The sequence below is a fragment of the Humulus lupulus genome, chromosome 5, assembly GCF_963169125.1.
Source record: "Humulus lupulus chromosome 5, drHumLupu1.1, whole genome shotgun sequence".
In the NCBI taxonomy this organism is placed as follows: domain Eukaryota; kingdom Viridiplantae; phylum Streptophyta; class Magnoliopsida; order Rosales; family Cannabaceae; genus Humulus; species Humulus lupulus.
Window position 1 is genome coordinate 87,288,816 of NC_084797.1, and position 26,561 is coordinate 87,315,376.

At 38.5% G+C, this 26,561-nt stretch overlaps 1 protein-coding gene across 1 annotated transcript; it reads left to right on the forward strand.

The window, feature by feature from the left end:
- Positions 1 to 12,318: 12,318 nt before the first annotated feature.
- Positions 12,319 to 18,139, forward strand: LOC133779278 (uncharacterized). The gene is made up of 6 exons (XM_062219258.1): positions 12,319 to 12,876; positions 13,008 to 13,111; positions 13,205 to 13,385; positions 16,806 to 16,954; positions 17,340 to 17,848; positions 17,991 to 18,139. Exons 1-6 carry the CDS (start codon positions 12,319 to 12,321, stop codon positions 18,137 to 18,139), a joined length of 1,650 nt encoding a protein of 549 aa, XP_062075242.1.
- The last annotated feature ends 8,422 nt before the right edge of the window (positions 18,140 to 26,561 follow it).

Below are 26,561 nucleotides of genomic sequence, written 5' to 3' on the forward strand. Positions count from 1 at the left end.
GTATCCTCTTATCGTTGTCGGACTGCTTATTGTCAGGATGCCTTCTTTTCTGTCTGTTGTTATTGTTGTTGCTGGACTGATTGCTGTTGTTGTGGTGGTTGTTGTTCTGACTAGTCTGAGGTTGATTCCCCTATCTAGGCTCAGGTTACTGGCTTTTTCTTTACTAACATTAGCCTGCAGCCGAACTTCTATTGCCTTCTCTAGAATATCGGCATAAGTAGTGTTTCCTGGGTTTGCTAACTTAACCCCTAGCTCGATCTTCGGTCGAAGTGATGCAAACCAAGGAGCTGGACATGCTGATCATACATGTGGGATGGAGCTGGATTTGCACTAGACCCTTTGTCACATCCTACTGGCCCAATTACAAGACTTAGAGCCAAGCATTTCAAGGAAGCACTAAATGGGCTAATCAAAGAGAATTGGGCTGATTCTAAAAAGACCAAAATGGGCTCAAATAATAATCAAGGCTTAGTCCATGTCATCAAAGCAAGTGAAGAGGCTAATTAACATCCAAAACCGTAATCAGCATGGTTTAGTCATTAAAGGGCATGAATTTGATGAGTTTCAAGGATATTAAATAGGGGAATTCCAATGGCCTTGGCTGGTTATGTTAATGCATTGAATTTAGTCATTTAAGTTATTTTTGGCAGCCTTTTGAAGTCCAAAATGCCTAAAAACGTGGGGAGTTATTATTTTTATGTTTGTGTTGCTTTTAAGGCTGAATTATGACTTTTCCTATTCTTGGAGGATTGTTCCAAGTATATATAGGGGTTTTATGAACATTGTAAGACATCATGTTTTGAGAAATATTATTATTATTGTGAGGTGTGTTCATCTTCGTTCTTGAAAGAACTCTTGAACTTATCAAGTTAATCTTGTGGCGTTCAAACAACCAAACTTATCACCTTGATCCTTGAGATATTCTTAGGTTTCCTGGTGCGGCGTTTCTATCCTTTGTGGTCTTGGTTTTCATCTAATTAGGTGACGGGTCAAGGCTCAACAAATCTTGTCTACATGATCTTGGGGTTCCAAACTTTCATTATTATCGGGTTTCATCATAATTGTTGGTGAGGTTCATATCACGAAGTCCTCTAACGAACTTAGACACCCTCAGATAGTCAGTTGGAATCATTTTCGGTGCGAACTTTGCCAAACGATCGAACTGCCAAGCATAATCTGCCACTGATAAATTCCCTTGCTTCAGGCCAGTGAACTCCTCAACTCTTGAAACGAGTACAGTCGAATTATAGTACGTCTTGTGGAACAGCTCCACAAATCGGGTCCAAGTCACAGTGGCAACATCATGCGACTGCTAGACTAAGTCCCACCATATTCTGGCATCTTTCTTGAGCAGAGACGAAACGTAGGATATACAGTCCGCGTTGCCTAGATTCATGTGTGTCAAGATTGGCTCCACATTTCTTAGCCACTATTCTGCCTTGAAGGGGTCTGTAGTCCCTTCAAAGTTCAGAGCGTGTTGCTTACGAAACCGCTCATAAACTGGCCCCATGTGCTGAACTGGATATGGCGCATAGTTTGCATTGGCCATCCCCCATATGGACCAACTTGTTGGGGTGCTGAGGCCATTTGCTGTGGCTGTCGTTGCGGCGGAGGCTGAGTCTGAGTCTGAGGCTGAGGCTGAGCCTGTTGTCGTTGTTGTTGCAATAGTTCCTTGACTTGTTGTCATAGTCTGGCGATCTCCGCAGTGTTGTCAACTGGCGGTGTCGGCGGTGCATTGTGGCTGGCAGCAGCACGCACTCCCCTTCTGCAAACCGAAGGGGCTTCATTGTTCACCGGAGCAGCGTTGAAGGCATTTCCGTTGGTGCAAGCAGATCTTCGGAGCGACATCGCAGCAGAGTTCTAACAGTTGAGAGAAACATGTCAGAACTTTACCCTAATAGGCTCTAAGGCAAAAAAACTTAATCTAAACAAACATAACTCGGACCTATTAATTATGGCTTCTTATGAAAATTATATAAGCCTTCTTTATTATTAGAGTGGGTTTCTATACTTAGAAAAATAAGCCATCTTTATTTTCTAAGTTTGTTATCAATCATCCTATATGACTTAATTCTCAGGCTCGAAACTCATCTTTGTTCCAAAGTTAACCATATTGAGGGAGGGCTGGGATCAGTAAAATCGTTCCCACTACTATGGCCCCCTAACTCTCAATATAGAAACTCTGTTCCTTGATTTGTATCCACCCTCATCGAACTTAGTCATTATTTATTTTATTTATTATTTATTATAATTGCAAAAGAAAAATCAAACTCATACATGATAGCAAAAAACAAAAAGCCATGATATTAATTTGGAAAAGAAAGTTTTCACTATTAACAATCATAAAAGAAAACGATTAACAAATTAAAATAAACAATGAAACTAGTCTATTCTAAAAATTGGGATCTTCTACATCTGATCCTTCATCTAGCATATCGTCTTCTATTTCTTCATAGTCATCATTGTCTTGTGCCTCAAAATGCCCTCGAGGAACATTCATAAAAATTCTATGTTTTTGTTCATTTGTAAACTGAAATTCCAATTTTGAAGTGAACCTAAGTATGAGAAAATAATATCTCATAGCTACCGGCAGTTCATCTTCGTCATCTATCGTCTCCCAAATTTCTTCTAAGGCTGCAGTCACAGTAGGATAATCTCTAAAAAGTATAAGTACTAAAACGTATTGCTTGGTTGATCTCATCATGACCTACTTAGATTCTTGGAGGTGACCTATCTCCCTGTGGAACAAAAGTAGCCTCCGAGTGATTCTCTCTAACACTCCTATGGTGTTTCGGGGTTCTGTAATTCTTTTTAAAGCCTTAATGGCTTGGATATCTTCGTAAGTTAATGCTCCGTTCATTCTTAACTGAAAACATAAAGACTAAAATTGTTAGCTATACTTAAACATAATAACTATAACTTAAACACTTACTTGGCGGTCAGATTCAGAACTTTGAGTGTGTGTATCGAGGAGAACTTCATACGAATGAACCGTTGCTCTGATACCAATTGTAATGACCCAACTTATTCTAGACTTTGGACCATTAAATAACTACTATACATAGAGACTAATCTTTAAGAAAACATACAAACGAAATAATCATAACTTCATTAAAACTGTAAAACAAAAGTTAAAATACATAAAAATCTGAGTAGGATATGGGATCCCATTGTTTTGAAAATAAAACATAACATAACTTAAATCTTAAAAATGGTTACAATATTAAATGCAGAAATACATAGAAATCATAATTTAAAAGACTTAAACAACTTCATCCTAGAATCGTTCATGCAGTCCACTGATTCCATTCTCCCTCAATACACAATTCTAAGCTGCCAAGAATCTTCCCGCCGCCATACTATTTTCCTGCACATATAAAACAAAGGAATGAGCCTAATGCCCAGCAAGGAAAATCTACTACAAGCATGATTCATATACATAAACATAAGTTATAAACATATAACATATTCTATAAACATATATCATAATTCTTGATGCAAACCAAGGAGCTGGACATGCTGATCATACATGTGGGAACGGAGCTAGATTTACACTAGACCCATTGTCACTTCCTAGTGGCCCAATTACAAGACTTAGGGCCAAGCGTTTCAAGGAAGCACTAAATGGGCTAATCCAAGAGAATTGGGCTGATTCTAAAAAGACAAAGATGGGCTCAAATAATAATCAAGGCTTAGTCCATGTCATCAAAGCAAGTGAAGAGGCTAATTAACATCCCAAAACGTAATCAGCATGGTTTAGTCATTAAAGGGCATGAATTTGATGAGTTTCATGGATATTAAATAGGGGTATGCCAATGGCCTTGGCTGGTTATGTTAATGCATTGAATTTAGTCATCTAAGTTATTTTTGGCTGCCTTTTGAAGTCCAAAATGCCTAAAAACGTGGGGAGTTATTATTTTTATGTTTGTCTTGCTTTTAAGGCTGAATTATGAATTTTCATATTCTTGGAGGATTGTTCCAAGTATATATAGGGGTTTTATGAACATTGTAAGACATCATGTTTTGAGAAATATTATTATTATTGTGAGGTGTGTTCCTCTTTGTTCTTGAAAGAACTCTTGAACCTATCAAGTTAATCTTGTGGCGTTCAAACAACCAAACTTATCACCTTTGATGCAAACCAAGGAGCTGGACATGCTGATCATACATGTGGGAATGGAGCTGGATTTACACTAGACCCTTTGTCACTTCCTGGTGGCCCAATTACAAGACTTAGTGCCAAGCGTTTCAAGGAAGCACTAAGTGTGTAGAGTCCAAGAGCTTTACTTAGCTAGTTAGATAGTAGTATTATAGTATTTATAGTATTATCTTTGTAACTGTGGATTTTTGGTTCAGACCGGGAATTATTTGGACACTCATAGTAGTACTTATAGATTTTCTAAGTTTAACCTATAGTTTAAGAATATTAATTTTAACCGAAGGTTTGATTAATATGACTGATATTAAGGATAATATTTATTATACTATAAGGTTTAGATAAGAACCAATAGGATTTTAAGCACATGTTATGAATGGGTGATTAAGGATTAAGTATTTTGAGGATTTAATTTAATAAGGGGTAAAGTTTGAATGCTATAAGGTCAGTCAGCAGCTTTGAATACGTTGAGGGCTTAGTCAAGGCTGTTTACTCCATTCAAACTTAGCTAAAAATGTGTAATTTCGTGTTTAATTAATCAGCGTGTGCCGATATATCGCTGCTATAGGGGGCGATATATCGCAGCACGTAGATACGGAAAACACGAGACGATGCACGACAGCCTCGGGCATACTGGCCCAGGCGATATATCGCCTACAGGGGGCGATATATCGCCTCCTTCAGTATATTTTGAAAAGTTTTGAATTCTTTTTCCATTCAGCCATTCAACCTCTTGATAAGTCCAGCACCTTTTTGAACGATTCTTCAGCCTCTGCTGAACGATTATTCAAATTATTTTCACCTGAAAAGCTATTATTTTTATTCAAGTAAAATTAAGATCCTTTCATTCCTAAACTCTATAAATAGGACCTAGTACCCAGCCATTATTCATCTTTTGCTCTAAGTTCAGAGGCTGCAAGTGCTAAGTGAGTGTGAGAGTGTAAACACCTGGGTTGGGGAATCATAAGCTTGATCATTATAAGCTTATCAAACACTTGGGGAAGTAAGGTTTCATAGTATTTCGATTCGAGGTTTAGATTGGTCTACAAGTCTTCAAGGTATTTCTATAAGTTCATTGGTATTATGTTATTTTCTTTCTCATAGTCTTCTACTCAGTCTTCTAACCTCATTCTTATTTTGGTTAGGAAATCTAAGAACCTGCTGATAAGTTTTTGGTAAGTATGTTTCTCAAAGGTTTAGTCATTCCATTCCCTCCATTCTTTTTCATTACTTTTTCTTCCATCTACTCACCCTGTTATATATGGTTTTAGGAGTGTTCCAAAAGTCCCAACGCTGTCCTCTTATCCCGGTAACTTTGGTAAGGAAAATAGGATAGAAATGCATATGTTATATGTTCTATATGTTATCTTATGTTTTATGTTATGAAATATGTTATAAAATATGTTATGAATATGTATGATTGTAGGCTTGGGCATATGACCCATATGACTAACAAGACCCCGAATAGATTATGGGCATATGTCCTACTTAGCTAGTAGGACCCCACTAATCTCATGGGCATATGACTTGTTTGGTCTATGGGACCCCAAGTAATAATGGCCATTATAGTATGTGTATGTAATAAGTGTTATGTTATGTCTTTATGTTTCTTACGAAATTTTATGTATATGAAGTATGTGTTAGATTTTCCTTGCTGGGCATTAGGCTCATTCCTTTTTGTTTTATGTGCAGGAAAATAGCTATAGTGGCGGTAAGGTTCGTGGATGCTTGGGATTGTGTATCAGTGGTGAATGGATTCAAGGAGTCGAGAGTTCGATTTTCGAGGATGTAGTCTTATTTTATGATCTTTACATGTATTTTCCGCACTTCTTATGTAATTCCTTTCATTTTAAATCATGTTTTGTTTTTAAAGACAATGGGATCCCATATCCTACTTATTTTATGAGAGTAACTTTTATTTCTACAAGTTTCTAATAAATTTATGGTATTTTCGCAAATGTAAGTTTTATTAAGGATTTGTATGTATAGTTTTGTTAATGGTCCAAAAGTCTAGAGTAGTGGGTCATTACACCAAGAGAATTGGGCTGATTCTAAAAAGACCAGTATGGACTCAAATAATAATCAAGGCTTAGTCCATGTCATCAAAGCAAGTGAAGAGGCTAATTAACATCCAAAAATGTAATCAGCATGGTTTAGTCATTAAAGGGCATGACTAAACCATGTTTATGATGAGTTTCAAGGACATTAAATAGGGGAATGCAAATGGCCTTGGCTGGTTAAGTTAATGCATTAAATTTAGTCATTCAAGTTATTTTTGGCTGCCTTTTGAAGTCCAAAATGCCTAAAAACGTGGGGAGTTATTATTTTTATGTTTATGATGATTTTAAGGCTGAATTATGACTTTTTCTATTCTTGGAGGATTGTTCCAAGCATATATAGGGGTTTTATGAACATTGTAAGACATTATGTTTTGATAAATATTATTATTATTGTGAGGTGTGTTCATTTTCGTTCTTGAAAGAACTCTTGAACTTATCAAGTTAATCTTGTGGCGTTCAAACAACCAAACTTATCACCTTGATCCTTGAGATATTCTTAGGTTTCCTGGTGTGGCGTTTTCTATCCGTTGTAGTCTTGGTTTTCATCTAATTAGGTGACGGGTCAAGGCTCAACAAATCTTGTCTACACGATCTTGGGATTCCAAACCATCATTTTTATCGGGTTTCATCACAATTGTTGGTGAGGTTCACATCATTTGGTATCAGAGCTTTGGTTCTAAGGAATGTTTGAATATCTTTTATTTTCGTTTTCATATTCCCTACTGTACTTGAAAAAAAAAAAAGAACAACAACAACAAAAAAATAATAATAATAAAGTACACGATTCCATTAAGAAAAATTTATTCCTTTCAATCTTGTTTCTCACCGAATTCAAGTTCTTGATCTTTGATCTTTTGATGAGTCCTTTTTTTTCCCTTCTTGATTTGTTGATGAGTTTGGTTGCTTCTCCTTTTTGAATGGTTGCTAGATTATTTTGTATTAGTTTCTTGAAGTTCGATTAAGAACTAAAGAAGACACAAAAGAGTGGAAAAAAGGCAAGAGTGTGTGAGGCCATAAGAGGGTAAAAGCCGTTTAGAGTGAAAACACGAGTGCAAGTGTATCAATTTGATACAAACCACACCAACACTGTGATGAAACCCGACACCAAATATGGCAACCACCAAGAACACACGAAATTTGGAATGGTAAACCGCGACCCTATGCTTAGCAAAGCACGAACCTTGGTATGAGGAAGATGCCACAAACGGGGATGGAAATCCGTTTGATAAGTCGGATTGAACGCCACAAGGGATACCCTTGATAAGTTCAGATAGTCTCTTCAAGAACTCAAGAAGAAAACTCACAAATTTTCATTTCATCAAAATCTGATTTTTCCAAATGTTTTCAAGGCCTTATATAGCTGAAAATTACATCAAGACAAGCCCCTTTGTCTTCCTAAAAACCGAAAAATTAAAGACAAGCCTTTTGTCTTCCTAATGAAACCGAAAAATAAAGACAACCCTTTGTCTTCCTAATGAAAACCGAAAATTAAAGACAAAAAGGACTCTTGGACTCACACAAGTCAAGTGTTTGACTTTTCACAAAAAAAACAAAGACTAAATAAAAAATACAAGATGACAAAATACAATAAGACTCATCAAGCTCCTAAACTGAGTCTTTTGGCTCGCGCCCTCGTCACCAGACCAACTGGAACTAGACTTGGATCTTTAGTCTTGGTGTCCTCATCATTCCCCCCCTCTTGAGAAGGATTTGTCCTCAAATCTTCACCTGCATCAAAAGGACTCAAATCAGAAACATTAAAAGTAGCACTAACAGTATACTCACCTGGTAAATCGAGTTTGTAGGCATTGTCATTGATCCTTTCTAGCACTTGAAACGGAACATCTCCTCGAGGTAGCAATTTGGAACGTCTTTGTGCTGGGAATCGCTCTTTCCTCATGTGTAACCATACCCAATCACTGGGGTCAAAAACCTGCTTGTGACGACCCTTGTTAGCATCAAGTTGGTTAGCCTCCTTAACCTCACTTTTTTTTGCATAAAAATTATTTTGTTTTCTCTCTAATTTTCCCTCATTGATCGAACTCTTCTCTTTCTTTTCTCTCTCACTTGATTTGACCCTTTTCTCTCTTTGTCTCTCTTTTTTCTCACTCTCATTCATCTTTTCACTCTCCTTCTTTTGCTCACTCAATTTTTTTTTATCACTCAATTTTTGCAACCTCACTTGGTCTTCATATACTTGCTTTGGCGTCAATGGAGCTAGAGTGATTGTTCGTTGACAGAACGTGAATGAGTACTTGTTGGTGAAGCCATCATGCTGGACTCGTCGATCAAATAGCCAAGGCCTTCCTAGAAGGAGGTGTCCAGCTTGCATGGGAACCACATCGCACAATACCTCATCCTCATACTTGCCAATTCGAAATGATACCAGCACCTGTTTTGTAACCCTCACTTCACCACTATCATTCAACCACTGCAACTTGTATGGACGAGGATGTTTAAGCGTTGGGAGCCCTAGCTTTTCAACCATGGAAAAACTAGCAACGTTAGTGCAACTACCACCATCAATAATAACACTGCATACCTTGTCTTTCACAAGACAACGAGTGTGAAAGATGTTCTCCCGCTGCACCTCTTCTTCCTCTTCTTTTGCTTGCAAATTTAAGGCTCGTCGTGTGACTAGTGCAAGCATCTCACCAGATTCTGCCCCAAACTCCTCATCATCGATAGAAACATCTTCCAATGGTGGCATGTCAGCAAGATCTTCATCTTCAGAATCGAGCTCGCCACTTTCTCAAATCACCATAACTCTCTTGTTTGGACATTTGCTAGCTATGTGTCCTCGCCCCTGACATTTGAAACACTTTATCTCACTAGAACGGGACGAAGGAGGGGCTGTGTTACCTTGAGGGGTTGTGGCTGGTTTTGGTGTAAAGGATGAAGTAGGTTGGTCTTCTTCCTTCTTTGGATAGTTCGACTGCCAAGGTGTTGCACTTGAATTGTGTGGGCTCGGTCTTGGCTTTGAACTTGTACTACCCCTCTTGAGCTGCCTCTCAACTTTGATTGCCATATGCACCAAATCTTCCAATTCCACATAATGGTGTAGCTCAATTGGATTAGCAATCTCTCGGTTCAACCCATTCAAAAACCTTGCCATGGTTGCCTCCCGATCCTCTTCAACATTGGCTCTAATCATAGCCATCTCCATCTCCTTGTAATACTCATCAACACTTCTGTAGCCCTGACGAAGACCCTGCAACTTAAGGTACAGATCTCGATAATAATGAGGTGGTACAAACCGTCGCCTCATCACCCTCTTCATTGCCTCCCATGTGTCAATAGGACGATCTCCACTCCGCCTCCTGTTGATGCACAACTGATCCCACCAAACAATAGCATAATCAGTAAACTCAATGGCAGCAAGTTTTACCTTCTTCATGTCGGAGTAGTTGTGACAATCAAAAACTAACTCCATCTTCTTCTCCCACTCAAGGTATGCATCAGGATCGCACTTCCCCTGAAATGCTGGAATTCTCATCTTGATATTTCCCAAATAATTATCTACCTGGTTCCTAGCTTCTCTATCCCCGCCATACCTCCTATGGTTACCCGCCGACATCCTATCAAACTCATCATCAGAAATTACCCCTTCCAAATCCCCTTCATTCTCATCCTCCCTTTGGTGCATCCTATTCCTCCGTGGCCTCCGTTGTGTTCCCTCTTCTACCCTATCCAACCTCTCATGTATTTGTTCACACTCCTCCCTCAACATCCTCCTCATCTCCCCCATTAAAGCTTCAATTTGTAGATTTGGAACTGTAGGTGGTGGAGTGTCATTGCCTGCATTTCTTTCTGTATTTTGTGACATGATTGAAAATCTGCAAAAAATAAGATTAGAACAGTTATAGAAAAAGACCTCACCACACTCCCTCACGTGTTTTCACTCAAAAATTGTCACTCAAGTCCACTCGTGTTTCACTCAACTTGGATGGCTTTTACCCTCAAATAAGCTCACACCTCTGCCTTTTTCCACTCGTATTCTTCTTTAAGCCCTTTGAAAACTAATCAAACGGTAATATGGAGTATTCAAGCAGCAAATCCAACGAAACAAACCAAACGAACACCGACGAAAACTGAAAAAAAAATGACGAAAAATGATGATTTTTGGAACACTTTTGTGGGGTTTCGGCCAAAAGCCCTCTAGACCATAAGGAACAAGATTAGAACAAATTTTTTTAAGAGAGGTTTCCAGACTTTTTTTTTTTTTTTTTTTTTAAGGTTCGGATCCCTTTGAATTTTTCTTCTTCTTTCTTTTCTGTCTTTTCTTTTCCTCTTGATCCTCAAACGCAGGTACAAGACACAAGAAAAAAAAATCAGACTTGGATTTGACAACAACTCAGATTTCACAAAAGAGCAAGAGAATCTCAATGCAAATTCGGATTTTCACAATGAAAAACAAGAGAAACTCACTGTCAATTCAGATTTCACAATAAAACAATAGAAACTCAAGGCCAAATTCGGATTGCACAATAATAAGAACAAGAGAAGTCAATTCCAATTTCAGATTTCACAACAAGAACAAGAGAAACCCAAGGCAAAATTCGGATTTCATAACAAAACAGCAAGAGAAACTCAATGAAAATTCAGATTCCACAATTAGAACAAGAGAAAAACTCAAAGCCCTAATTCACGTTTTCAGAAAAAAAAAAAATTAGATGGATTTTCAACATCCCTAATTCAAACGCACCAATTGAACAAAGAATCAAAAATTAAAGAACTTTGTGTATACTAGTTTCGGATTTCAAGGGATTTCACAAAGAAATAATGGAAACTTTGGAAATAAGGGAATGATTGAACAAGGAAACAATTGAAATAGGGAAATTATCTATAGTAGTTTCGGATTTCACAAGAAAAAAATAAACAAGGACAAAGAACTCAAACACGACTAGATGATGAATATATTTTTATTTTTATTTTTTTTATTTCAGAATTGAAAAAACGAATTGAATAGAAAACACAAATGAAAAAAAAGGATAGGCCAAACCGGATGATCCTAAGCTCTGATACCAACTGATACGACCCACACCAACACTGTGATGAAACCCAACACCAAATATGGCAACCACCAAGAACACACGAAATTTGGAATGGTAAACCGCGACCCTATGCTTAGCAAAGCACGAACCTTGGTATGAGGAAGACGCCACAAACGGGGATGGAAATCCGTTTGATAAGTCGGATTGAACACCACAAGGGATACCCTTGATAAGTTCGGATAGTCTCTTCAAGAACTCAAGAAGAAAACTCACAAATTTTCAGTTCATCAAAATCTGATTTTTCCAAATGTTTTCAAGGCCTTATATAGCTGAAAATTACATCAAGACAAGCCCCTTTGTCTTCCTAAAAACCGAAAAATTAAAGACAAGCCTTTTGTCTTCCTAATGAAAACCGAAAATTAAAGAAAAAAAGGACTCTTGGACTCACACAAGTCAAGTGTTTGACTTTTCACAAAAAAAACAAAGACTAAATAAAAAATACAAGATGACAAAATACAATAAGACTCATCAAGCTCCTAAACTGAGTCTTTTGGCTCGCGCTCTCGTCACCAGACCAACTGGAACTAGACTTGGATCTTTAGTCTTGGTGTTCTCATCACAATTGTTGAGTGAAACACGTGAGCGAGTGTTTGTGAGGAATCTAACTTTTTTTTTGCAGATTTTAAACATGTCCAATAATCAAGAAGAAGACACAACCGAAGATTTTCAACAACCCGCAGGTCCGAACCTCCAAATGCAAGCGTTGTTAGGGGAGATGAGGCGTATGATGAGGGTTGAATTAGAACCTATTCATGAGAGGTTGGATAGGGTAGAAGCAGGAACTCCTAGGGAACAGGAAAAAGACATCCCACAAAGGCAACAAGGTGGGCGTGTTCCGTGGCGGAATGTTGAGGAAGAGGCTGAGTCAGAGGAGTTTGATGAGCCATATTTGAACCGGGGCAGGTTTGAGCGTGGGTATGGGAATAGAGAAGCTAGGATGGGTAGGCCTAGGAGAGATTAAAATTTAGGAAACATAAAGATTAAAATCCCATCTTTTCAAGGTAAAAATGATCATGAAGCTTATTTGGAGTGGGAAACTAAAATAGAGATGGTGTTTGATTGTCAGAACTACTCGGAGATAAAGAAGGTTAAGTTGGCAGCAATTGAATTCACTGATTATGCCATTATTTGGTGGGATCAATTACTGATTAATAGGAGGAGGAATAGAGAGCCACCCATGGACACTTGGGAGGAGATGAAAATTCTTATGAGGAAACGTTTTGTACCCAGCCACTATTATAGGGGATTGTATCAAAAGTTGCAGAGGTTAAATCAAGGTTCCAAGAGTGTGGATGAGTATTACAAGGAGATGGAGGTAGCTATGATCTGGGCTAATGTAGAAGAGGACAAGGAAGCCACCATGGCTAGGTTTTTGCATGGTTTAAATCGAGAGATTGCGAATATAGTTGAGTTGTCGCACTATGTTGAGCTGACAGATATGGTGCATCAAGCCATAAAGGTGGAGGAACAACTCAAACGGAAGGGATTGGCTAGGAGGGGACAACCTATGGCTACCACCAGCCTATGGAAGACAGCTCCAAAAAGGGACGAGCAGCTACAAAATAATCCAAAATTTGTACCCTCGAATGCCAAGCCACGATCACCAGTACTATAGGTAACAATGGTTCTTCTACTTCTAAAACACGTGATATTAAGTGTTTTAAATGTCAGGGGCGAGGACACATAGCTAGCCAATGTATAAACAAAAGGGTGATGGTGATTAATGCCCAAGGATAGCTTGAGTCAGAGAATGAGGAAGAAGTAGATGTTGATGCCATGCTACCTTTGGAGGATACTGATGATGAGAAAAATGATGTTGTTGGGGATTTATTGGTAGCAAGGTGAGTTCTCAATGTGCAGATTAAGGAGGAAGAAAGTAACCAAAGGGAGAACTTATTTCATACTCGGTGCTTTGTAAATAACAAAGTTTGCAGTGTCATTATCGATGGAGGAAGTTGTAAAAATGTAGCCAGCACTTATTTGGTGGAGAAATTGGCCTTAACCACTTTGAAACATCCTCACCCTTATCGGCTTCAGTGGCTGAATGATTGTGGCGAAATAAAGGTGACAAGGCCAGTGTTGCTGGCGTTATCCACTGGCAAATATGAGGATGAGGTACTTTATGATGTGGTTCCTATGCATGCATGCCATTTATTGTTGGGAAGACCGTGGCAGTATGATTTGAGGGTTACGCATGATGGATTCACGAATAGGTATTCTTTCACTCTTAAAAGCCAACCTATTACTCTTGTCCCATTAACTCCAAAACAGGTCATGGAGGATCAACTAAAGTTACAAAGATCAAATGAAAAAAATTAAGAAAGGAATGCTGAAATAGAAAAAAGGAAAGAGTTGAAAAATAAAGAAAGAGAGAAAGAAATTTATCAGAGTGAAAAAGAAAGAGAGAAAAACATTGATCAGAGTGAAAAAGAAAGAGAGAGGATTTCAGCCATAGTGAGAGCAAGAGAGCATGATTTTCCCACCAGCCCCTTATTGTACTCATGTACAAGAAGTGATGAGGACACCAAGACTAAAGATCCAAGTCTAGTATCAGTTGGTATCAGAGATTAGGATCATCCGGTTTGGCCTATCCTTTCCTTTGTGTTTTTCTTTCAATTCGTGTTTCTATATTAGGTTTTTGAAAGAAAAAAAAAATCTTCATCTAGTCGTGTTTTGAGTTCTTTGTCCTTGTTTTTTTTTCTTGTGAAATCCGAAACTACTATAGTTAATTTCCTTATTTCATTTGTTTCCTTGTGTTTTCTTTTTTCGTTTCATTGTTCAAATCGTGTAATTGAATTAGGGTTTCTGAAATTTCCCCTAATTTGTTTTCTTTTTGTGTCTGAATTCGTGAATTAGGGTTCTTATTGTAAAAACTGAATTGTTTCCTTGTTTAATCATTTCCTTATTTCCAAAGTTTCCATTATTTCTTTGTGAAATCCCTTGAAATCCGAAACTAGTCTACACAAAGTTTCAATTCCTTTGTTATCCCTTGTTTCAATTGATTTTTTTTTGTGAAATCCGAAAGTACTCTAGAGCCACAAATTGGTATTGTTAATTCCCTTGTTTTAATTGTGTCCCTGGTTTCAATTGTTGCTTTATTTGTGGTGAAATCAGAGATTGTTTTGGTGCCACGGATTGATTGGTTCTCTATTATTGGTTTTGGGGGAATATTGGTTCTCTGTTATTGGGCGTGTACCACAGATTGTTATTGGGAGTATTGGTTTTCCCAGATGGGTTTTCATGTTATTGGGAGGGTTGTTGAATCAAAGATTGGTTTGTTCTTGAATCTGTTTTAGTAACACAGATTGCTTGGTTTTCGGGTTGGCTCTTTGGTATTCATTTTTTTTTCTTTTCAGGAATTGAGTATCTGGTTTATCAAATTTGAGAGAGAAAAAAAAAAGAAAGGAAGAAAGGAAAAGAAAAATCAAGAGGATCCGAACCAAAAAAAAAAAAAAAAAAAGAGTCTGGAAACCTCTTTTAAAATTTTTTGTTCTAATCTTGTTCCTTATGGTCTAGAGGCCTTTTGGCCAAAACCCCACACAAGTGATCCAAAAATCATCATTTTTCGTCATTTTTCATAAGTTTTTCTATGTTCGTTTGGTTTGTTCTGGTTTGATTTGCTACTTGAATCCTCCATGATATTGTGTGATTAGTTTTGAAAGAACTTAAAGAAGAATACGAGTGGAAAAAGGCAGAGGTGTGAGCCTATTTGAGGGCAAAAGCCATTGAAATTGAGTGAAACACGAGGGGATTTGAGTGAAAATATTGTTCGAGCGAAACACGTGAGGGAGTGTGGTGAGGTCTTTTCTCCATATTATTCTAACCTTATTTTGCAGATTTCCATCATGGCACAAAATCCAGAGAAAAATGCAAGCAATGATATTCCGCCACCAGAGGTTCCGAATCTACAAATGCAAGCACTAATTGGGGAGATGCGAAGGATGATGAGGGCGGAGTGTGAGCAAATACATGAGAGGTTGGATAGGGTAGAAGAGGGAACGCAATGGAGGGCACGGAGGAACAGGGTGCAACAACGGGATGTTGAGGATGAAATGAAATTTGTGAGTTTTTTCTTCTTGAGTTCTTGAAGAAACTATTAGAACTTATCAAGGGGTTCCTTGTGGCGTTCAACCTGATGAGGACACCAAGACTAAAGATTCAAGTCAAGTTCCAGTTGGTCCGGTGACGAGGGCACGAGCCAAGAGATTCAAAGAAGAACTTATCAACCTAGTCCACAGAGTCCTAAAACAAGAGGAGACCGTGGTCAACACTGAAGGAGAACAAAGACTTGTCCTACTCATCAAAGTAGACTTAGTTTAAGGAGCTTGATGAGTCTTATTGTATTTTGTCATCTTGTATTTTTTTATTTAGTCTTTGTTTATTTTTGTGAAAAGTCAAACACTTGACTTGTGTGAGTCCAAGAGTCCTTTTTTTCTTTATTTTTCGGTTTTCATTAGGAAGACAAAAGGCTTGTCTTTATTTTTTCGGTTTTCATTAGGAAGACAAAAGGCTTGTCTTTATTTTTCGATTTTCATTAGGAAGACAAAAGGTTGTCTTTAATTTTCGGTTTTTAGGAAGACAAAGGGGCTTGTCTTGATGTAATTTTCGGCTATATAAGGCCTTGAAAACATTTGGAAAAATCAGATTGTGATGAAATGAAATTTGTGAGTTTTTCTTCTTGAGTTCTTGAAGAAACTATTAGAACTTATCAAGGGGTTCCTTGTGGCGTTCAACCTGACTTATCAAACGGATTCCCATCCCCGTTTGTGGCATCTTCCTCATACCAAGGTTCGTGCTTGGCTAAGCATTGGGTCGCGGTTCTTCATACCAAATTTCGTGTGTTCTTGGTGGCTGCCATATTTGGTGTCGGGTTTCACCACAATCGTTGGTGTGGTTCGTATCACAACCTGACTTATCAAACGGATTCCCATCCCCGTTTGTGGCGTCTTCCTCATACCAAGGTTCGTGCTTGGCTAAGCATTGGGTCGCGGTTCTTCATTCCAAATTTCGTGTGTTCTTGGTGGCTGCCATATTTGGTGTCGGGTTTCACCACAATCGTTGGTGTGGTTTGTATCAGTTGTTATTAGAGAGGTATCATAATTTTTATGCAAAAAAAAGTGAGGTTAAGGAGGCTCTTTTAAACACTAACAAAATTGATGCTAACAAAGGTCGTCACAAGCAGGTTTTTGACCCCCGTGATTGGGTATGGGTACACATGAGGAAAAAGCGATTCCCAGCACAAAGACATTCCAAATTGCTACCTCGAGGAGATGGTCCGTTTCAAGTGCTAGAAAGGGCTAATGACAATGCCTACAGACTCGATTTACCAGGTGAGTATACTGTTAGTGCTACTTTTAATGTTTCTGATTTGAGTCCTTTTGATGCAGGTGATGATTTGAGGACAAATCCTTCTCAAGAGGGGGGGAATGATGAGGACACCAAGTCTAAAGATCCAAGTCTAGTATCAAGAAGGCTCTTTTATGTACTAATGATCTCGTCGGTACTTTGCCGAGCGATATTGTTTCTCTTTTGCAGGAGTTTGAAGATGTCCTTCCCGAAGAGGTACCTTATGGCTTACCTCCAATTCGAGGGATTGAACATCAAATTGATTTCATTCCCGGTGCATCCATTCCAAACCGACCTGCTTATAGGAGAAATCCCGAGGAGACCAAGGAGCTTCAGAGGCAAGTAGGTGAATTATTGGAGAGGGGTATGTGCGTGAAAGCATGAGTCCTTGTGCTGTTCCGGTGCTATTAGTTCCTAAGAAGGATGGAACATGGAGGATGTGTGTTGACTACTGAGCCATCAACAACATAACGGTAAAGTATCGTCATCCCATTCCTAGATTAGATGATATGTTGGATGAATTGCATGGTTCTTGTGTCTTTACAAAAATTGATCTTAAGAGTGGGTATCATCAGATTAGGATGAAGGAGGATGATGAATGCAAACTGCTTTTAAGACTAAATATGGTTTGTATGACTGGTTATTAAAGCCTTTCGGTTTAACTAATGCTCCGAGCACATTTATGCGTTTGATGAACCATGTTTTGCGTGCATTTATTGGCAGATTTGTAGTTGTGTATTTTGACGATATCCTAATTTATAGCAAAAATGTGGAAGAACATGTAATGCATTTGAAATCTGTTTTCGAAATTCTAAGAAATGAAAAGTTGTTTGCTAACCTAAAGAAGTGCAACTTTTGCACATATAAGCTTGTGTTTCTTGGTTTTTTTGTTAGTAAGAGCGGAATTGAGGTGGACGAGGAAAAGGTGAAGGCAATCCAAGAGTGGCCAACGCCTACAACAATCAGCCAAGTGAGGAGGTACCACGGCTTAGCTGGCTTCTATAGACAGTTTGTGTGTGATTTTAGTAGCTTAGCCGCCCCTCTTACTGAAGTCATCAAGAAAAATGTGCAGTTTAAGTGGGGGAAAGAACAGGAAAAGGCACGGTTGAACATTGAAAGGAAGACTAAACTATATGTCCATCAAGCCAACAAGGGACGCAAGAAGGTAGTGTTTGAACCAGGAGATTGGGTTTGGTTGCACTTAAGGAAGGACCATTTTCTGGAGAAACGACGTTCAAAACTCCTACCACGGGGTGACGAACCATTTCAAGTAGTGGCACGCATCAATGATAATAGCCTACAAGCTTGACCTACCAAGTGAGTATGGTGTTAGTGCAAGTTTTTATGTTGCTGATTTGTCTCCTTTTGATGTAGGTGATGATTTGAGGACAAATCCTTCTCAAGAGGGGGAGAATGATGCACACCAAGGAGCTGGACATGCTGATCATACATGTGGGAATGGAGCTGGATTTACACTAGACCCTTTGTCACTTCCTAGTGGCCCAATTACAAGAAACCACTAAATGGGCTAGTCCAAGAGAATTGGGCGGATTCTAAAAAGACCAATATGGGCTCAAATAATAATCAAGGCTTAGTCCATGTCATCAAAGCAAGTGAAGAGGCTAATTAACATCCAAAAATGTAATTAGTGTGGTTGTCATTAAAGGGCATGAATTTTATGAGTTTCAAGGACATTAAATAGGGGAATGCCAATGGCCTTGGCTGGTTAAGTTAATGCATTAAATTTAGTCATTTAAGTTATTTTTGGCAGCCTTTTGAAGTCCAAAATGCCTAAACACGTGGGGAGTTATTATTTTTATGTTTATGACGATTTTAAGGCTGAATTATGACTTTTCCTATTCTTGGAGGATTGTTCCAAGTATATATAGGGGTTTTATGAACATTGTAAGACATTATGTTTTGAGAAATATTATTATTATTGTGAGGTGTGTTCCTCTTCGTTCTTGAAAGAACTCTTGAACTTATCAAGTTAATCTTGTGGCGTTTTCTATCCGTTGTAGTCTTGGTTTTCATCTAATTAGGTGATGGGTCAAGGCTCAACAAATCTTGTCTACACGATCTTGGGGTTCCAAACCATCATTGTTATCGGGTTTCATCACAATTGTTGGTGAGGTTCATATCATTTGGTATCAGAGCTTTGGTCCTAAGGCATGTTTGAATATCTTTTATTTTCGTTTTCATATTCCCTACTGTACTTGAAAAAAAAAAAGAAGAACAACATTAAAAAAATAAGAAAAAAAAGTACACGATTCCATTAAGAAAAATTTATTCCTTTCAATCTTGTTTCTCACCGTATTTAAGTTCTTGATCTTTGATCTTTTGATGAGTCCTTTTTTTTTTCTCATCTTGCTCTTTTGATGAGTTTGGTTGTTTCTCCTTTTTGAATGGTTGCTAGATTATTTTGGATTAGTTTCTTGAAGCTCAATTAAGAACTAAAGAAGACACAAAAGAGTGGAAAAAGGCAAGAGTGTGTGAGGCCATAAGAGGGTAAAAGTCGTTTAGAGTGAAAACACAAGTGCAAGTGTATCAATTGTTGAGTGAAAACACGTGAGGGAGTGTTTGTGAAGATTCTAACTTTGTTTTGCAAATTCTAAACATGTCCAATAATAATCGATAAGAAGACACAGCCAGAGATTTTTGACAACCCACAGGTGGAACCTCCAAATGCAAGCGTTGTTAGGGGAGATGAGGCGTATGATGAGGGCTGAATTGGAACCTATTCATGAGAGGTTGATTGGGTAGAAGCAGGAACTCCTAGGGAACAGCAATAGGAAAACCCCAGTAGGCAACAAGATGGACGTGTTCCTTGGTGGAATGTTGAGGAAGAGGCTGAGTCCGAGGAGTTTGATAAGCCCTATTTGAACCGGGGCAGGTTTGAGCGTGGGTATGGGAATAGAGAAGCTTGGATGGGTAGGCCTAGGAGGGATAATGATTTAGGAAACATAAAGATTAAAATCCCATCTTTTCAAGGTAAAAATGATCCTGAAGCTTATTTGGAATGGGAAACTAAAATGGAGATGGTGTTTGATTGTCACAACTACTCAAAGAAAAAGAAGGTTAAGTTGGCAGCAATTGAATTCACTGATTATGCCATTGTTTGGTGGGATCAATTACTGATTAATAGGAGGAGGAATAGAGAGCCACCCGTGGACACTTGGGAGGAGATGAAAATTCTTATGAGGAAAAGTTTTGTACCCAGCCACTATTATAGGGGATTGTATCGAAAGTTGCAGAGGTTAAATCAATGTTCCAAGAGTGTGGATGAGTATTACAAGGAGATGGAGGTAGCTATGATCCGGGCTTATGTAGAAGAGGACAGGGAAGCCACCATGGCTAGGTTTTTGCACGGCTTAAATCGAGAGATTGCGGATATAGTTGAGTTGCAGCACTATGTTGACCTGACGGATATGGAGCATCAAGCCATAAAGGTGGAGGAACAACTCAAACGGAAGGGATTGGCTAGGAGGGGACAACCTATGGCTACCATCAGCCTATGGATGACAGCTCCAAAAAGGGACGAGCAGCTACAAAATAATCCAAAATTTGAACCCTCGAATGCCAAGCCAACGACCGCCACTACTTTAGGTAACGTTGGTTCTTCTACTTCTTAAACACGTGATATTAAGTGTTTTAAATGTCAGGGGCGGGGACACATAGCTAGCCAATGTATAAACAAAAGGGTGATGGTGATTAATGCCCAAGGATAGCTTGAGTCAGAGAATGAGGAAGAAGTAGATGATGATGCCATGCCACGAACCACACCAACACTGTGATGAAACCCGACACCAAATATGGCAGCCACCAAGAACACACGAAATTTGGAATGGTAAACCGCGACCCTATGCTTAGCAAAGCACGAACCTTGGTATGAGGAGGACGGCACAAACGGGGATGGGAATCTGTTTGATAAGTCGGATTGAATGCCACAAGGGATACCCTTGATAAGTTCGGATAGTCTCTTCAAGAACTCAAGAAGAAAACTCACAAATTTTCATTTCATCAAAATATGATTTTTCCAAATGTTTTCAAGGCCTTATATAGCCGAAAATTACATCAAGACAAGCCCCTTTGTCTTCCTAATGAAACCGAAAAATTAAGGACAGCCCCTTTGTCTTCCTAATGAAAACCGAAAATAAAGACAAAAAGGACTATTGGACTCACACAAGTCAAATGTTTGACTTATCACAAAATAAACAAAGACTAAATAAAAAACGTGATTAAAAATAAAAAGACTAATTACAATGATGAGGACACCAAGACTAAAGATCCAAGTCTAGTTCCAGTTGGACTGGTGACGAGGGCGCGAGCCAAAAGCCTCAGTTTAGGAGCTTGATGAGTCTTATTGTATTTTGTCATCTTATATTTTTATTTAGTCTTTGTTTTTTTTGTGAAAAGTCAAACACTTGACTTGTGTGAGTCCAAGAGTCCTTTTTCTTTATTTTTCGGTTTTTATTAGGAAGACAAAATGCTTGTCTTTAATTTTGGTTTTCACTAGGAAGACAAAAGGTTGTCTTTAATTTTCGGTTTTTAGGAAGACAAAGGGGCTTGTCTTGATGTAATTTTCGGCTATATAATGCCTTGAAAACATTTGGAAAAAAATCAGATTATGTTGAATGAAATTGTGAGTTTATTTCTTCTTGAGTTCTTGAAGAAACTTTTGAACTTATCAAGGAGATTCCTTGTGGCGTTCATCCTGACTTATCAAACGGATTCCATCCCCGTTTGTGGCGTCTTCCTCATACCAAGGTTCGTGCTTGGCTAAGCATTGGGTCGCGGTTCCATTCCAATCTCGTATGTTCTTGGTGGCTGTTCCATATTTGGTGTCGGGTTTCATCACAATGTTGGTGTGGTTCATATCATACAAGAAGCTAAATATTGATCAAGCTCCTAAACTGGTGTCCTCATCATTCCTCCCCTCTTGACTTGGATCAACTGGAACTTGACTTGGATTTTTAGTCTTGGTGTCCTCATCAATTAACTCCAAAACAGGTCATGGAGGATCTACTAAAGTTACGAAGATCAAATGAAAAAAAAATAAAGAAAGGAAGGCTGAAATAGAAAAAAGAAAAGAGTTTAAAAATAAAGAAAGAGAGAAAAACATTGTTCAGAGTGAAAAAGAAAGAGAGAGGATTTCAGCCATAGTGAGAGCAAGAGAGGAAAAATTCATTTATATTGCAAAAAAAAGTGAGATCAAGAGAGCATTATTTTCACACCAGCCCCTTATTGTACTCATGTACAAGGAGGCTCTTTTATATACTAATGATCTCGTCGGTACTTTGCCGAGCAATATTGTTTCTCTTTTGCAGGAGTTTGAAGACGTCCTTCCCGAAGAGGTACCTTATGGCTTACCTCCAAGTCGAGGGATTGAGCATCAAATTGATTTCATTCCCGGTGCATCCATTCCAAACCGACCTACTTATAGGAGAAATCCCGAGGAGACCAAGGAGCGTCAGAGGCAAGTAGGTGAATTATTGGAGAAGGGGTATGTGCGTGAAAGCACGAGTCCTTGTGCTGTTCCGGTGCTATTAGTTCCTAAGAAGGATGGAACATGGAGGATGTGTGTTGACTGCCGAGCCATCAACAACATAACGGTAAAGTATCGTCATCGCATTCTTAGATTAGATGATATGTTGGATGAATTGCATGGTTCTTGTGTCTTTACAAAATTTGATCTTAAGAGTGGATAACATCAGATTAGGATGAAGGAAGGTGACGAATGGAAAACTGATTTTAAGACTAAATATGTTTTGTATGAGTGGTTAGTAATGCCTTTCGGTTGAACTAATGCTCCGAGCACATTTATGCTTTTGATGAACCATGTTTTGCATGCATTTATTGGCAGATTTGTAGTTGTGTATTTTGATGATATCCTAATTTATAGCAAAAACTTGGAAGAACATGTAATGCATTTGATATCTATTTTGGAAATTCTAAGAAAAGAAAAGTTGTTTGCTAACCTAAAGAAGTGCACCTTTTGCACGGATAAGCTTGTGTTTCTTTGTTTTGTTGTTAGTAAGAGCGGAATTGAGGTGGACGAGGAAAAGGTGAAGGCAATCCAAGAATGGCCCTACAACAATCAGCCAAGTGAGGAGTTTCCACTGCTTAGCTAGCTTCTATAGACGGTTTGTTCGTGATTTTAGTAGCTTAGCCGCCCCTCTTACTGAAGTCATCAAGAAAAATGTGCAGTTTAAGTGGGGGAAAGAACAAGAAAAGGCATTTAATCTGATCAAAGAAAAGTTAACTAATGCACCTTTGCTTGTTTTACCTAACTTTGCTAAAACTTTTGAAATGAGTGTGATGCTTCAGGAATAGGTATTGGAGCTGTTTTGATGCAAGAAGGCCCTCCAGTTGCTTATTTCAGTGAAAAGTTGAGTGGGGCAGCCCTAAATTATCCCACTTATGATAAGGACATGTATGCCTTAGGCTTTGGAAAATTGGCAGCACTTTCTATGGCCAAAGGAATTCGTGATTCACATAGATCATGAATCTTTGAAGCATTTAAAGGACAACAAAGGTTGAACAAACGCCATGCAAAGTGGGTGGAATTCATTGAAACATTTCCTTACGTGATCAGATACAAGCAAGGTAAGGAAAATGTGGTGCCTGATGCATTGTCCCACAGGTATACTTTATTTTCCTTTCTAGATACAAAATTGCTTGGCATTGAACACATTAAAAGATTTGTATGCACAAGAATCTGATTTTGGTGATGTGTTCAATGCATGTGAAAATGTGGCGTTTGGTAAGTTTTATAGGCATGATGGATTTTTGTTTCCAGAAAATAAATTGTGTGTGCCTATGTGTTCTTTGCATGAATTGCTTGTGAGAGAAGCTCATGGGGGTTGTTTGATGGGTCATTTTGGTGTAGCTAAGACTTTAGGAATTTTGCATGATCATTTTTTTTGGCCTCATATGAAACGTGATGTGGAAAGAATCTGTGAGAAGTGTATCACGTGTAAACAGGCTAAGTCTAAATTGAAACCCCATGGTTTGTACACCCCTTTGCCAATACCTCATGAACCTTGGACTGATATTTCTATTTATTTTGTTTTAGGTTTACCTAGGACTAAGAGGGGGGAGAGATTCAGTTTTTGTGGTGGTAGATCGATTTTCCAAGATGGCAAACTTCATTGCATGTCATAAAACTGATGATGCATCACATATAGCTGATTTGTTCTTCAAAGAAATTGTTAGGTTACATGGCATGCCTAGGACCATTGTTTCTTATCGGGATGCAAAGTTTTTGAGTTACTTTTGGAAGACTTTGTGGGGAAAGTTGGGAACCAAGTTGTTATTTTCTACTTCTTGTCATCCACAAACGGATGGTCAAGCTGAAGTAGTGAATAGAACTCTGTCTTCTTTGTTGCGTGCTATCATTAAAAAGAAGTTGAAAACATGGGAAGATTGTTTGCCACATGTTGAATTTGCTTACAATAGAAGTACACATTCTGCAAACTATTTCACCATTTGAAATTGTTTATGGCTTTTAACCCATTCTCGCCTTTGGATTTAACTCCTTTACCATTGAGTGAACATGTGAATTTAAGATGGCAAAAAGAAGGCAGAATTTGTAAGGACGATTCATGAAAAGGCACGGTTGAACATTGAAAGGAGGACTAAATAATATGTCCATCAAGCCAACAAGGGACGCAAGAAGGTAGTGTTTGAACCAGGAGATTGGGTTTGGTTGCACTTAAGGAATGACCGTTTTCCGGAGAAACGGCGTTCAAAACTCCTACCACGGGGTGACGGACCATTTCAAGTAGTGGCACGCATCAATGATAATGCCTACAAGCTTGACCTACCAGGTGAGTATGGTGTTAGTGCAAGTTTTAATGTTGCTGGTTTGTCTCCTTTTGATGTAGGTGAAGATTTGAGGACAAATCCTTCTAGAGAGGGGGAGAATGATGCAAACCAAGGAGTTGTACATGCTGGTCATACATGTGGGGATGGAGCTGGATTTACACTAGACCCTTTGTCACTTCCTAGTGGCCCAATTACAAGACTTAGGGCCAAGCGTTTCAAGGAAGCACTAAATGGGATAATCCAAGAGAATTGGGATGATTCTAAAAAGACCAAGATGGGCTCAAATAATAATCAAGGCTTAGTCCATGTCATCAAAGCAAGCGAAGAGGCTAATTAACATCCGAAAACGTAATCAGCGTGGTTTAGTCGTCATTAAAGGGCATGAATTTGATGAGTTTCAAGGATATTAAACAGGGGAATGCCAATGGCCTTGGCTGGTTATGTTAATGCATTGAGTTTAGTCATCTAAGTTATTTTTGGCTGCCTTTTGAAGTCCAAAATGCCTAAAAACGTGGGGAGTTATTATTTTTATGTCTTTGTTGCTTTTAAGGCTGAATTATGACTTTTCCTATTCTTGGAGGATTGTTCCAAGTATATATAGGGGTTTTATGAACATTGTAAGACATCATGTTTTGAGAAATATTATTATTATTGTGAGGGGTGTTCCTCTTCGTTCTTGAAAGAACTCTTGAACTTATCAAGTTAATCTTGTGGCTTTCAAACAACCAAACTTATCACCTTGATCCTTGAGATATTCTTAGGTTTCCTAGTGTGGCGTTTCTATCCTTTGTAGTCTTGGTTTTCATCTAATTAGGTGATGGGTCAAGGTTCAACAAATCTTGTCTACACAATCTTGGGGTTCCAAACTGATACGAACCACACCAACGATTGTGGTGAAACCCGACACCAAATATGGCAGCCACCAAGAACACACGAAATTGGAATGAAGAACCGCGACCCAATGCTTAGCCAAGCACGAACCTTGGTATGAGGAAGACGCCACAAACGGGGATGGGAATCCGTTTGATAAGTCAGGTTGAACGCCACAAGGAACCCCTTGATAAGTTCTAATAGTTTCTTCAAGAACTCAAGAAGAAAAACTCACAAATTTCGTTCCATCATAATCTGCCTTTCCCAAAAGTTTACAAGGCCTAATATAGCCAAAAATTACATCAAAGACAAGCCCCTTTGTCTTCCTAATGAAAAACCGAAAATTACATCAAGACAAGCCCCATTTGTCTTCCTAATGAAAACCGAAAATTACATCAAAGACAAGCCCTTTGTCTTCCTAATGAAAACCGAAAATTACAAAAAAGACTATTGGACTCACAAAAGTCAAGTGTTTGACTTTTCACAAAATAAACAAAGACTAAATAAAAAACGTGATTAAAATAAAAAATACAAGATGACAAAATGTAATAAGACTCATCAAGCTCCTAAACTAAGTCTACTTTGATGAGTAGGACAAGTCTTTGTTCTCCTTCAGTGTTGACCACAGTCTCCTCTTGTTTTAGGACTCTGTGGACTAGGCTGTTAAGTTCTTCTTTGAATCTCTTGGCTCGTGCCCTCGTCACCGGACCAACTGGAACTTGACTTGGATCTTTAGTCTTGAGAAGGATTTGACCTCAAATCATCACCTGCATCAAAAGGACTCAAATCAGAAACATTAAAAGTAGCACTAACAGTATACTCACCAGTTAAATCGAGTCAGTAGGCATTGTCATTGATCCTTTCAAGTACTTGAAATGGACCATCTCCTCGAGGTAGCAATTTGGAACGTCTTTGTGCTGGGAATTGCTCTTTCCTCATGTGTAACCATACCCAATCACTGGGCTCAAAAACCTGCTTATGACGACCCTTGTTAGCTTGCTTAATGTATTGTTCAGTCCTTCTCTCTATGTTGAGTCATGCCCTCTCATGGATTTGCTTCACAAATTCTGCCTTCTTCTTTCCATCTAAATTCAAATGCTCAGAAACAGGTAAAGGTGATAAATCCAGAGGAGTTAGAGGATTAAAACCATAAACAATTTCAAATGGTGAAAATTTAGTAGCAGAATGCATGGTACGATTATAAGCAAACTCAACATGTGGTAACCAATCTTCCCAAGTCTTAATATT

What these genes read in the sequence shown, in the direction of transcription:
- LOC133779278 (XM_062219258.1), top strand. Translation starts at nt 12,319, where the DNA reads ATGGTGTTTGATTGTCAGAACTACTCGGAGATAAAGAAGGTTAAGTTG. An exon ending in ATGCCAAGCCACGATCACCA is followed by an intron (nt 12,877 to 13,007) that starts GTACTATAGGTA and finishes GCCCAAGGATAG; the next exon opens with CTTGAGTCAGAGAATGAGGA. An exon ending in CCATTTTCTGGAGAAACGAC is followed by an intron (nt 17,849 to 17,990) that starts GTTCAAAACTCC and finishes CTTTTGATGTAG; the next exon opens with GTGATGATTTGAGGACAAAT.